This window comes from Dicentrarchus labrax, unplaced genomic scaffold (genome assembly GCF_905237075.1).
Source record: "Dicentrarchus labrax unplaced genomic scaffold, dlabrax2021, whole genome shotgun sequence".
Taxonomy (NCBI): Eukaryota; Metazoa; Chordata; class Actinopteri; family Moronidae; genus Dicentrarchus; species Dicentrarchus labrax.
In genome coordinates, this window is record NW_026136702.1 from 3007442 (window position 1) to 3022492 (window position 15051).

Genomic DNA, 15051 nt, shown 5'->3' on the forward strand with positions numbered 1-15051 from the left:
TTCTTGTAGAGCATCAGTCACTTTATCATGTCCGTGGCATTAATGTGATATTATTGTAATAGCTCTCCATCCATTTTAATACAAAGGAAAAATGTCTCAAATGTCTCATTTTCATCATCAATTCTTAGAATAACACAGTTAACTGATGTTTTGTCAGACAGATCTTTTTTTAATTTATGCTTTCCTGTCCTTACTGTGACTAAAGCAGAAAATGTATGAAACTGTGTGAACACGCTGCAGCATTTGCAGTTTGCATCCATCTGTGTCACCTGGGACAGAGACAGGGTGCGTCCTTCTGCAGTCAGACAGTGATGACAGCATCTGGGGCTCCAAACAGCAGCATCACTTACTGTCGTCTAGGACTGCAGTGTTGACTAAAGGAAAAAAAAAGGAAAACTGCAATAGAAACAGGGGCAATTTCAAAATTACAGGAGATTGAGATTTGTGAAGTGAAATGCAATCAAACGCCACTGGATATTCTACTGTTCTATGCAGAATTTGTCTTTTTTTTATTATATCGTTTTTAGTATTAGGAATGAGGTCAAGAAGAGTGCTAAAAACCCTCAATCAAATAAAAATTAAATGGTCGTAATGTAACACAGCATCAATTAAGGAAGAAGGTATTCCAAAAACTTCAGATAAACATTACAGGTGATAAACCATAGTGGAAAGTATCAGAGTTATGAGTGTTGATTTTTTGTTTTATTATACATAATAAATACCTAAAAAGGCTGAAGAACACAACTACCTGTGCTGTAATATACGATTAGTTAGATAAATTATATTGGAATCAGATATTTCTGAGAAAAAACAATGTTATTTATATGTATGATCACGCAATGATGCCCTCTTGTAGTTTTGCCAAATGTGTGGGAGAGCGCACATGAGTATGTTTACTTGCACATGCATATCAGTGTCCCGGTTTTAGTCTTTGAGTCTTGAGTCTGAGGCCTGGTAATGCCAGGCTATTTATACAGCAAAACTTGTCACATTCATCCATTCACACACACACACACACACACACACACACACACACACACATTCATACACTGATGGCAGAGACTGCCATGCAAGGAGCCAACTGCTCATCAGGAGCAATACAGCTTCCTATCCAAAGCGCTGACGATGATCATAAAGCTCACACATACACACACGCTCAGACACCAATGGCACAGCCATCGGGAGCAATTTGGGGTTGAGTATCGTGCCCAAGGAGACTTAGACTGGATTGGTAGAGCCAGGAATTGAGCCCCCTCAGATTCCTAGATGACATGCTGTGCCACAGTTGCCCATGGTTCATATTGGGGATATGACGTTTATATGGAACATCAAAAACCTGGTGTTCTCCATAACTTGAGTTGCCTGTGAGCGTGGCAGAGAATGGTCAGCAACTTGGAAAATTAGAGTGCTCAAGCTAGCATATCCAGGTTTCTGAAACCAGGAAAAATAATATGTTTACATAGGTACAGCCTAACTGAGATACAAAACCCTGATTGTAACCAGCATACTTGTACTCATGTTAACACACTCATTCATCACAAAGGCCCTTTCAGAGCAAAAAGACATTAATTCCAGTCCAGACTAGAGTGAGAACAAGCCCATATTTAAGATATGAAGCCAGAGCTTTTGTCTGTCACACACAGGGGAGGGTTAGTAGCTTTTTCTGTCAACAGCGGTCACATTAACAAACTCCAACACCTCCTCGTCCTCCACACCTCCCTCTAGGCACTCCCCAGCACTAAAACACATCTCTGTTTAGTAACACTCGAGTTGTGTAGTATCACTCCAGCTGACTGACAGTATCCAAGCCGTGAAGCGCCGGGACTGCGTGTTAAATGGGCACAATGCGAGGGAGGTTGTTTAAGGATAGGCACAGTAGATTGTGCATGTTTAAATTTGTCACTTTCTCACTTCAGCTAACTAACACATACATGCATAAATATATGCATACAGTATGTGCTGTTGGTTCTGTCTCTGCCAGCAGAATGAGCCAACATAGAATGATTATGGGTGCAATGCTGATGCATGATGTATGAGCCTAGTAAAGAACATAGTGGTGGGTATGATGTCTTTGAACCCAAAATCCTTTCAACCCAATAAGTGTAATTTACGTCTAAAGTATTCCCAGAACTAAAAGTCAGTCGAAATAGAGCACACGGATGTCATGCAAAAACAAAAGACATAATCAGAGGAATTTAGGCTTTCCAGTGGACATCAAATGACTTTTTCTTCTGTATAAAAAGAACTGCAACATTACTTTTTTAAACATCAGCCAGAGTATGATAGGAATCTTGTTAGAAAAAATCTGAAACTTCTTAATTACTTACTGGAAGGAAAGGAACAATAGAAATAATATTAGATTTCTTTTTTCTTTTCTTTTTTTACACTATCTTTTTATCACTACACACATCATTTGTGACAGTAATGAGGAATACGTTTAATAAGCCTGTAATTAAAGAGAGTGGTTGATAATGGCTACCAACATGTGTGTTGCCTGATTATGTTTAGTGAAAACTAGTGGACATAAGAACCCAAAAAGAAGAGATAGTAGTGTAATCATAATGACAAAATGATCATGTTGTTTTATCTTTTAACTCATTTTCGTAATCCAAATAAATGATTTGAAAGCAACAAAGTATGGTACATAAAAGCTGCCCTGATCAGAATTTTTACGTTAACAATGGATGAGCTGAATCTAAAAGAGGTCACTAATGCAAACTCACGAAGGAGTATCACCCGACTCTACAGTTCCCATCAGCTCTACTATCGGGCTTTGTAGCGTCTTTTAGCTAATTGTTTTGGTTTTACAGCCTGCAACTTTACTGTTTTGGTTCAGTCTCACAGTTCTCATCAGCTTAGTTTTGAGCTGAGTAGGCAGCTGTTCTCTGCAAAAAAGCTCATATAAACCTAACTGTACACTCAGCACCAAATAACAGGCATTAGCAGCTTGCTAGTGAACATATTGGAGCTGTTAGCTGCTAGAGAGCCATTTCCCTCTAGAGTTGATGGAGACCTAAACAGAGCTGGTCTTACATCCGTAGGCAGAACCATGACTCTGAATGTTTGTGCCCAACATGTTGTAATGTGATAATATAATTGTTGTGTTTACAGATTGTTGCTGTCCCCAAGTGGCCAAAAAAAAATCTGTTTTTGTGTGAGTTTTGTCTGATTTAGTTTAATAAAGTGGAATACAGTTAATTGCACTGAACATAAATTACTGTATATTATAGTATATGGGACTTACCATATTGTTATATATACATTGGTATTGGGAATATTTTTTATATTCTGTTATTGATTCAACCATATAGGTCAGTCCTGTTGCCAGGTGGTTCCTTTTCTGCTTCATAATTAGCATAAAACCACTTCCATTTCTCCCTTTAACAGCACTGCTACCTGTGGTTTATGGGACTGATCAGCATGTTTGGAACGTGTCTTCCACCAATGAAATGGCTTGGCTGAAACTACCCATTGTATAATGTGTCACATTATACTGTCCACAGCTTTATCGTCCCTTACATTTGGCTCAGCAGTGGGTGCAGGGTGAGAGAGCAGATGCAAAGAGAGGACAGTTTTATCCCCCCTCCCACCCTCTGAGAGTTGGGGATGTGGAGGGTTGCCAGGTTAATGTACTTGACCCAATGAAAGCCCAAAGCAGAGCCTATGAAAACCCCCTTCCAGGGAGGCCAGGAGCCGGCCTGATTTATGGCCTCTTTGCTGGATGGAGTTCAGTGCTTGGACGGCGGCAGAGGCATCAACAACAGCAGCTTTAACTCTCCCTCCCCTTACACAGAGCAGTGAAGCCCGGCCCCAGACACGCCTCATAGCTCACTGCTGAGCCACTGCTTCATCTACAGTTGGCTCACGTGCAGCCGGGGCTCCGCTCCTCCATTTTGGGGAGTGGAGATTTCCAGCACAGGGTTATATAATTTCAAATGGTGACAGTGACTGTATGGATGAATAGGAGGGAGCCGACACAGGAAAGTAATTAAAAGAATCGATGGTCTGTTAATTCATATAGTACGACAAATATGTTAGTATGGTCTGACCTATTTAGCCTATTGTCTAAGAGCTGGATGGAAATGGTAATGTGGGTTAAGTGCACTGCCCAATGCTGTGTAACCCCCTGGCTGATGCCATATTTCACAAAGTAGAGATGAGTGCATAGTTTTACATTGTGAAAACTTCAATTGGACCAGCCAACTGGAAGCAATCGCTTTTTATTTCATCATCAAACCAGTAGAGTGATTCCTATTTGTGTGCATATACCACTGCATGTACTGTATGTGTGAAAGTGGGTGCAGGAGCTGTGTATGAAGGTTGTATACAGAATGACTTCTTACTTAAAATCTGTGAATAGCCCTTTTCTTTTCCCTGAGGTCCACCATTTTAAAATAAACATTATAGTGTGTCAACCATTCTGTCAACTGAGGATTGAAAGTATTCTTAACCTGTTTTATGCTTCTGTGTCTTTCTCTGTGTTTGCGTAGGGTTTGACCTTTTGAAAAGGTTCATATCTTAAAACTGACACCTTTTTATCACTTTATTTTCATTGTCTGAAGATTTTAAACAACATTCCTGTAAACACTATTCCTCTGAAAGTTCAATCAAAATGAACTTAAAAGCAGTGGATCTCTGTCACTGAGTGGCATAGATCTGTGAATGTTTGTGTTGAAGGAAATCTTATGAGGAATCTAGCACTGTCCATACAGAGTCAAATTGAAAGACATGATGTTTAGAATACACCTGGGCCAGAGTCATGCATTAAGTCTGTGGGCATTATTTTATGTGTGTTTCTGCATTGTTACTGGTGCTATTTTTACAATGTTTTCCCTGTTCCACACTGCGATTGTAGTAATACAGTTATTAAGAGCGAATGTGGTGAGACCGTGAGTGATTTTGTGTGCATGATTGATGACATACCCAGGCAAAGGTACATAATTAAATGTTATGAGTTGATTCTGGCTCTCCCTACTAATAAGCAAGAGACAATACAATATGTACTATTTGATGTGTTAACAACTCTAAAAAGAAAATGGCTTTGCGACAGTTTTGATAAATATCTCTGCTAAATGTTTTGCCTTAACCTAAAAAAAAAACGTTCTATTGAGATGAATAGAATACAGAAGCCCTGAAAGGCAAGATATTTTTTTATTTAATTTCTTACTCAAGTTTGAAAAAACTATTGTGAGAAAAATAAATCACTTGTATTTCAGGGCTTCCATAATAGAAATATGTTGACTTAACTTGAAATTGAATTAAGTGTGAATTATTACTTTACTTTTTAAAGTTGAACCAAGGTTAAAATGTTTTCAGTGTACTTGAAAATATTCTATTATTCAGTACATGTATTGGCAGTGGAGTATGTAATGGCTTGTTTGCACTACTCAAGCTCTATGAGCAGCATTCCCCAGGCTCTCCTGTGGTTGTTAATCTATATGGCAGTAGCAGGGTAAAAGAAAAAGGCAATTTATGCAGACCTTGTAAAAGACTTGCTTAAATCATACTAGAAGTGACTGATGGGTAACGCACCTTGAAAACTGAGTCTCAGTGAGATTTTACTTTATGATGAATCACAAAACACTGTGTGGTATGGTATGTACCTGCTAATTTGTTTGATTCTTGGTCTTTTTTGGCAGCGCAATCCGCATCAGTCGGAAGGGATGGCATATGCTTCTCAACTTCTGTTTCCACACGGCTCTGACCTTTGCTGTGTTTGCCGGCGGCATCAATCGAATCAAATACCCCATCATCTGTCAAGCAGTAAGTGCATTCCCTTTTCATTCATCCCACTCACAAAGCTTTTCAGAAAATTGATTATGAATGTCTATTCAGGTGTTAGCAAGCAGGCCCCTGAGTGCAGTATGTGGACGTATAGTAACCCAGCTTTATGTGCTTTCATGCTTCAGCTGCATATATGTCCTAGTCACTCTTTTAGTTAAGTGTTGACTCCATGAGCCCCAATGATTCAGGCTTTACCATCATGAATGTACTCACTCTCTGTCTCTCTATTGTCTGTCTGTGTTCACTTTTGTTGCCTAGGGTTAGTTGTGGGTTTTATAGCTTAGCAGATTGTATATCATTTCTATGGACATTTTGGAAAGTGGCAGTATGTAAACCATCACCAGGTTATTAGAATTCTATCCACATAGGTTTCTCCATGTTTAGCCATATCACTTTTCATTGAATGACAGCATCACAGGTATTATAATATTATTTGGAACACTAATGCACAACAGTAACAAAAGACAGGTTTTGTCTGTAGGTGGTCAACAAACAGTTGGTGGTGTTCCCACACCTGGCAGCTGTGCCACTGTGGCTGTCATGCCCAAAGCTTGCAGATGATAGTTTCAGTGCTCAGTGTTTGAAAAAATCGCACAATTTTCGGAGTCAATGAGTGAGGAGGTACTTTAAAGTTTTTAAATAAACTTTTAGAAACATTTTCTATGACATATTGTTAATTATTTCTTCTTGTACATTTGGGAAACATTACACATTTAGTTATTTCTTACTTTTTACTATTATTTCCTAGTGTGTTTGCTAAGCGGTGGTACAACCTCCTCTACTACTGTCCACTGTGAGTGACTCTTGGGTTGACAGCAAGTCAGCAGCCCCGCCACAGGGAGATGCTTCACAGTGGGAGCACAACAGGCACTTTTACTTTCTCTGGCATTATTGTCTTTCTTCATCATCTGTGAGCAGAAAACATCAGATTTCCACACAGTTGAAAAACCAAAAGTGTGCGCCCTGCTCATAAAGTTCAGTTATAAAATCCCACAGCGCAGGAACCTTTTACCTCCAGGGCTGCTGACTGCGCGGGTAAAAGCGACGGCCGAGTGTGTCGCTGAACTGGAAAAAAGGACAGTAATAATGGATATGGACTGACAAAATTAGTAGGATACAGCCCTGTAGAGCAGGGAAGTGAGATCCTATCACAAGTGGTCACTCAAGGTGCATATGGAGCCCATTCTAAAAGGGCTCATTCATGTCCCCTTAAGGATGAATTACATTACTTTCGGTGATTTTTTTTATCAAGCACCAATCATCAGTTCAAAATTTTGATTTTGCCAAAACTTTCTGACTAAATACCTGCATAACAACATTCCCATCTGCCTTAGCTGCACTTTGTGTAATGGCTAAGAAGTAAATGTTGGCTGTTAGCAAACTAAGATGAATGTGCTTAACAGTACACCTGCTAAACATCTCATTGTCTCAGTAACTAAATACCTTCGCATGGATGTTAACTTAGTCTTGTTCTCCACTATTTTGTCTGCACATTCTGTTGCCTTTCATTTAGCTAAAGATAAGTTTTATTTTCACTTCCATCAAGCTTCATCTCTCTGCATACATAAAAGCATGTATGTGGGCGCAGCTTGTGAAGGAGTCCTCCCAGAATGTTTTCAGCTGTTTTGTACATAATGAGTAATGCTCAACCTTAAATGTGCAAAATATAAATAGAGAAAGAGGAACAAACGGTGAAGTCTCTCTGGATCATCAGAATACCATCTACTAATGCCTAAGATGATGGATGTAGGAAAGTCAGCCTCATCTTGTGATGCAGCCGTGTGTCCCTGCAGTTGGACTTTCTGACCCTTTTGACCCCCAATCAGTGTGTGGTCACATGGGTGATCAGCCCACAGTTACGAATGAGTGAGCGAGACCTGTGGAGGGACGTTGAGATTTGAGTGTGTCAGGATAGGTTTGGAAACAGGTCAGAGAAATGCTTTCTTGCCTGCTGGCACCTCACTATTTTTAGGCTGTTTGAAGAATGGAGAATGGAATGGAAGTGTAACATGGAGGAATTAGGGCTGCACAAGTAATCACAACATTATCAAAATTGCTATATTGCAATATCCAAATCACAGAAACTGCAGTTTGATAAAGGTAAAATGTGTGACAGAACAGCATTATATTGAAGTAGTAGCTGTAGTTCTACAGACATGCCCAAATCTTCTTCTCCAGATGTAAGAAGTAAGTAAGTTTGTTTGATACAGACCCCCATAAATTCCACATCATCATGATTTGAATAGTTTTGACAGAGAAAAAAAAAATTTGTAATCCAAAAAGGATCATTCCCTCTAATTGTGAATCATATTGCAGTCACAATATCTGTCAAAATAATTGCAATATGATGTTTTTACAATATCTGTGTTAGTGAGCACTTCTCCTTTGCCGAGATAATCCATACACCTCACAGGTGTGGCATATCAAGATGCTGATCAGACAGCATGGGTATTGCACAGGTGTGCCTTAGGCTGGCCACAATAGGCCACTCGAAAATGTGCAGTTTCACTGTATTGGGGGGGTCCGGAGAGGTCCAGGGGGGTCCGGAAACCAGTCAGTATCTGGTGACCACCATTTGCCTCACGCAGTGCAAAACATCTCCTTCGCATAGAGTTGATCAGGTTGTTGATTGTGGCCTGTGGAATGTTGGTCCACTCCTCTTCAATGGCTGTGCGAAGTTGCTGGATATTGGCAGGACCTGGAACACGCTGTCATATACGCCGATCCAGAGCATCCCAAACATGCTCAATGGGTGACATGTCCGGTGAGTATGCAGGCCATGCAAGAACTGGGATGTTTTCAGCTTCCAGGAATTGTGTACAGATCCTTGCAACATGGGGCCGTGCATTATCATGCTGCAACATGAGATGATGGTCGTGGATGAATGGCACAACAATGGGCCTCAGGATCTCGTACGGTATCTCTGTGCATTCAAAATGCCATCAATAAAATGCACCTGTGTTCGTTGTCCATAACACACGCCTGCTCATACCATAACCCCACCGCCACCATGGGCGGCTGCAGTCAGGTCGAGACCCCGATGAGGACGACGAACATGCAGACGAGATTTCCCTGAGACAGTTCCTGACAGTTTGTGCAGAAATTCTTTGGTTATGCAAACCGATTGCTGCAGCAGTTGTACGGGTGGCTAGTCTCAGACGATCTTGGAGGTGAAGATGCTGGATGTGGAGGTCCTGGGCTGGTGTGGTTATACGTGGTCTGCGGTTGTGAGGCTGGTTGGATGTACTGCCAAATTCTCTGAAACGCCTTTGGAGAAGGCTTATGGTAGAGAAATGACCATTCAATTCACGGGCAACAGCTCTGGTGGACATTCCTGCAGTCAGCATGCCAATTGCAAGCTCCCTCAAAACTTTCAACATCTGTGGCATTGTGCTGGGTGATGTAACTGCACATTTTCGAGTGGCCTTTTATTGTAGCCAGCCTAAGGCGCCTGTGCAATACCCATGCTGCCTGATCAGCATCTTGATATGCCACACCTGTGAGGTGGATGGATTATCTCGGCAAAGGAGAAGTGCTCACTAACACAGATTTTGACAGATTTGTGAACACTATTTGAGAGAAATAGGCCTTTTGTGTACATAGAGAAAGTCTTCTTTGAGTCCAGCGCATGATGAATGGGGGCAAAGACAAAAGTGTTGCGTTTATAATTTTGTTCAGTGTATATAGTAAATACAGAATGTAACACTGTAAAAGGACTGGGAACAACAAAGATATTCTTGTTGTTAATTGGAGTGTGTTGCTCATCGAAATAGCTAAACCATTTCAAAGTGACAGATAAGAGATGGCACATATGTTTGAGGTTGAGAGTCTGTGTTAAAAAGAGAGAAAGTAAGAATTAAAAGGTAATATGATGCTTTTTGTATTCTTTCACATGGCTGGAAAGCCATATGGTCCTGGTGGATTTCCTTTCCAGTTGAGTTGGACCTGTTTAGGTTGTAAGCATGAAACATCAGCTGGAGGAGAGCATCCTCTACTGTCAGCTCACCTCAGCAGGGGGGCATTTACTGTATGTAGTCGCAAAGAGATTGATGTACACTGCTTTCCTGCTTTTCACTCACAGTCTCAACTTCCTTCACTCAGTCACTGTTTTCTTTCAGTGAATCTTTTCAATGGGCCTTGTTCGCTCCCTTTATTTGAGTGAGTTGCAGCACATTTGGGACTCTTTGCTTCCCCTTCTGCTGTCACAAGCACTTTAGGTGGCCCCTTTCTCCAAAGTATGAAGACTCCACCTCTACATGCTGAAATGCAGGGCGTCATATTTCATGCCAGCCAGCTTTGCCTGAGCTGTGTACAGTAGCAGCAGGCTCGGTGACAGGGAAGTCTGTTATGAAGTCACCACTCGTGTCACAGCCGTCAAGTCTTCCTCCACAACTGTAACTGACACAAAATGGCAGGTGTTAGCTTTCCTCACTCACCTGCTCCCTGCATTTTAAGATCACAGTAATAACTTTACTATATATAGTAACAATTCAACTCTTCACTCTGCTGACAGTCATCTTGAGGATGGAGTTCAGACTCTTAATACTCCTAACCTCCAAGATAAAAAAAAATACCCACACCCATATATCATTTTGATAGTGTATTCATGTAAATAATCACCATTTTCTTAGGAGGAATACTTTGTTAAGGGTAAGTAAGGGTATGGATTGGTTTTGCCTCATTTGGTTTTTGACTGGTGCTCACTTCAAAGCTCTGTAAAACTGAGGGGAGCTGCAGATTCAGGTGATAATTCTCTGTAGGTCCATCACTGTGATGGACAGTGACCCCTCTCACATTGTCACTTTTTTTTTTTTTTTGTAAAAAATGTGATCATAGCAGCTTTAATGCTTTATTTACCAGTAGTGAGGCATTATTAAGAAGAACTTTTGGGTTGCCATTTTGTGTCTGGTGTATAATCATTGTTTACTAGCTCTTTAATAACCCTTAATTACATTTTATAAACTTACTTTTAACATTTAAAACTGAAGTTGGCTAATCAGAAAGGGTAATGCATTTTTCACTATATAATAAGCCATCAGAGATCTGCAGTTATAAATGTTAGTAAGTGCTTGTTAAATAATTCCTCCGCTACAATAATCCATCAATTGCAGTTTTTTAATCAGTTGTCGTGGATTTTGGCTTGGATATTCTCTATTTTTCATAATGTAAATGGTTGAACTGTTCATTTAAGTTCTGATGAATTAAAGATCCAGTTATAAGGACCATCCAAAAAGACAACCAGAAAGTTATTCTTTTTAAATGCTTTCCACTGTGACGTAGAAGGCAATAATACATGATTCATTAACAACAAATACATCCATTAGCTACAACTTATAACCCTTTCATAAAGTATGCCTTGTTAGAGAAGTGGTACGTATAAATGTTAGCCATTTAGTCATTGAGTCAGTCTCTGCGCAGGTGTTGTTGACAAAGCCATGTAACTTAGTTGGCCCTGCTCATGCTCTTTAACTTATTTAGCATTCATTCATTTATCTAATTTTAGCCCGGGGCCTTTGAATGTTTCTTGCTGCTCCTCCTTTACCCAATCACTGCTAACAGGACAACTCTCTGCAGATTTGGGCAGGAGCCCAGATTGTCTGCTGTTCCACTGGGATCGAGGCAGGCCCCACCAGACACAATTTGGGATAATTACAGGACTGCTTGAGGAGATGTGTGATCACACGACGCACACAGACACACACACATTCAAATGCACACACACTCATACATGCAGTGCCTGCTGAGTTCTCTGTACTCCCACCAATCATCCCACCTCCCCTCTATACACACACACATACCTCCCCTCCCTCCTCCCAGGGGAACACATAAGTACATGCTCTCCCTCCGACAGAAGGAACTTCAAGGAGCTCTGAAACTAGCTTTGGCAGCTTTCGCAGCACTTCAAGCATGCACTCCCCACCCAGACCTCCTCCCGTCGCCCTCCTCCCTTACCAACTCCACCTGCATCCTATACTCGTTTTCTCTCTCTCTCTATCTGTATGCCACTCTTCAGTCTTCCACCCCGCCCACCGTGGCACTGTCGCTATGCAGCATCCGATGTCTTTACGGCCTCAAAGTCAAAGTCATCTCTGATCTCTATTTCTATCTTTTCTTCCAACGAGGCTCGTTTTGTCATTGATTTGAGCAACACCCCAGCTGTCACGCTACATCTTCTGTTTGCCTATATTAAGCTGCAGAACAACATACAGTATATCCTTGCTTTCCCTCGCCTTACCTCACCTCACCTTAGACCATCAAAATGTGGATCTCAGTTGATTGCTCAGTGAGTGTGACCGGCGTTAAATAACCTATTAATTTAGCAAAGAACTTGGCTAAGGACGTGACCTAGATCTGAGGTTACATCCAACTGTCAGCTTAAAGATGCTTTACAGAGGATTTTCTCATTAGTGTGCTACTGTGAAATTAGTTGTGACGGCAAACGCTGGCAAAAAAAAAAAAAAGGCTCTAGACATTACAGTATCTGCAGTGATTTGCTTTGTGCTTCCAATCGGTCCAATTTGAGTGTTCCTGAGCTCATTTCCCCACATGTAAAAGGCTTCCAGTAGACTGGTTACTTATGCATCAAAAACAGTAGGGAGGCGATATAATGAATATGCCCCAAATGAAGACAGCTTAGAGGAACCATTGAATTTAGCACTGTTAGCATATGCTAAAATTATAAAAACAATTCATCTGACAGTGTTATTGTTACAGAAAATTCTACACTACACTCCAAAAACAAAAAACAAGGTGTAAAGCAGGAAATCACGGTGGCCGACAAGGGCAAACGCGCCGCAAACGGCAAAAAGCTTAAAACACGAGAATGATGCAAATCCAAAAACACACAAACAGATAAAACAAATGCAACAGAAAAACGCAGCAACAGAAAAATGCTGCAATCACAGAAACGAAGCAGAAGCACAAACTTACAAACACACAAAACAAATGCCAAAGAAAAATACTGCAAATACCAAAAACACACAAAACCCCAAAACAACTGCCAGATACAAACGCTGCAAATTCACTCGACAAAACGGAAGTGCGCCAGGCCACTAGGGGGACCTGACCGGAGGGATGGACCAGTCCTGTGGGACCAGACCTGAAAGACATGAAGAAGAAGAAGAAAGTTGGCTAAGTTTTGGAGAGGACAGTAAAAACGTACCTTTTCCTTTATGTCTTTTTTAAACAGTTGGCCGTAATCTTTACGATCTTTATAATAATTATATTATATTTTTATAATAATATTATATTATATAATAATATTATAATAATATTATAATAATTATAATATTCTTCTATAATAATAAATAATATTAAATAGTATTAAATAATATTAATAGTATTTAATACCACCAAATAATAATATTACTATTTATTATATAATAATAAATAGTATTAAATAATATTAATATTATTTAATACCACCAAATAATATTATTACTATTTATTTTATAATAATAAATAGTATTAAATAATATTAATATTATTTAATACTATTTAATATGATGGATGATATAATATTATAATATTATAAAAGATTACGGCCAAGTGTTTAAAAAAGACATATAGGAAAACTACCTTTTTACTCTCCTCTCCAAAACTTAGCCAACTTTCTTCTTCTTCTTTATGTCTTTAAGGTCTGGTCCCACAGGACTGGTCCATCCCTCGTTTGTATCTGGCAGTTGTTTTGGGGTTGTGTGTGTTTTTGGTATTTGCAGCATTTTTCTTTGGCATTTGTTTTGTTGGTTTGTAAGTTTGTGCTTCTGCTCTGTTTCTGTGATTGCAGCATTTTTGTGTTGCTGCGTTTTTCTGTTGGATTTGTTTTATGTGTTTGTGTGTTTTTGGATTTGGATCATTCTCGTGTTTAAAGCGTTTTGCCGTTTGCGGCGCGTTTGCCCTTGTCGGCCACCGTAGGAAATGAAAGCTACATGCATTTCATTAATACGAACGTATTGATCAGAATTGGATTCCTTTTGAATAACTGAAGGTACGAGGTCCAGAACAAACAATCAGGGACATTTTTTTCCTCCTGGAAATTAGATTCACAATGTCCCACATTTTCCCTAAGCTGACTATTTGTATGTCCTGCAACTGTTTTACACTGTTGTTGAACTTTTTGTTCTGGTAGTGGTTTTGTATTGGTGTAAACCATATTACTGTTTTTAAACTGTTTTATTGCGCGCTTTTATTGATATTTGGTGGTGCTTTGTGATGTCTGTTAAGCTGTAGACTTTTGACTTGGACTCGGGTTGGACTCGAGGCACAAAAATGAGGACTTGTTACTTGACTTAAGACTTGAAGGTAAAAAGGTGAGGAAACTTGGTGACCCATAAATATTGAAAAATGCTCTACTGAATGTAGTTGTGTCTTAACCAAGATGTGCAATACCTCCATAACGTAACACATACCTTCAGCTGCAGCTCTGCTGTCACCAGAGTAAAATGAAAAAAATTCAGATGAGAGAAAATAACCTTTCATTCTAAAAATAATTAGTCTGTGCTCAAGAAGCTCAATAGTGTTCTCTCTCTTCATATCCAATATATCCAATTTTCTCCTTGCAGCTGAAAAAAATATTTTTGTGCTTTTAGTTAATAAATGAGCTCCTTCTTATTTTTAAGAATGTTATTAATATGTTGTGATTTTTCTATTGTAGCAAGTATTAGATGTAATTACCTCCAACATGAGGAATTTATGGTTAAACATTATTTTCTATAAATACTACATATAGCTTAATGATAAATGAGCTTACCTGCTCCTAACTGTTTTAAAAGACACAAACCTACCTGTCAGCCGTATGGTTGCAAACACAACCAGAATACTGCTCTTCATAATCCACAGAGCGCCTTCTAAATATTAGTATTAAAACTGAAGTTGAACCTCGTTAGTTAAGCTGAATGCAACATGATATGTCTGTGTGTACACACTACTAATTATGATTTGCCTTTCAGTGCTTTGGATTAACTTGTCCATCACGACACATTGTGTCACTAACATGATATCTTTGTCTTTGTCTGTTGCTATTTTAAACAGATGACCACGAAAGGACGCTGACATAAAAGCACTGCAAAGCTACCTAGCTAACTACAGCTAACAAGGATCAAGGAAATGTATTTATCATTGTACAACACATTTTGATGTAATAGGCACCAAAATTCTGCACATCTACTTCATGAGGCACACAAGTATCAAAAAAGCATTTATCTTTTCTATAACACATGGTTGTACAATGAAATATAAGCTTCATGCACACATAGAAAAGTATAATTA

At 39.6% G+C, this 15051-nt stretch overlaps 1 protein-coding gene across 4 annotated transcripts in view; it reads left to right on the forward strand.

The window, feature by feature from the left end:
• LOC127379377 (adhesion G protein-coupled receptor A1) overlaps nt 1-15051 on the forward strand; it is a 149768-nt gene that overhangs the window by 117821 nt on the left and 16896 nt on the right. For all 4 annotated transcript variants that reach the window (XM_051428883.1, XM_051428891.1, XM_051428911.1 and 1 more), the window contains one exon: nt 5640-5763. In XM_051428883.1, the coding sequence (XP_051284843.1) occupies nt 5640-5763 (124 nt within the window). The remainder of the gene's footprint in view (nt 1-5639; nt 5764-15051) is intronic.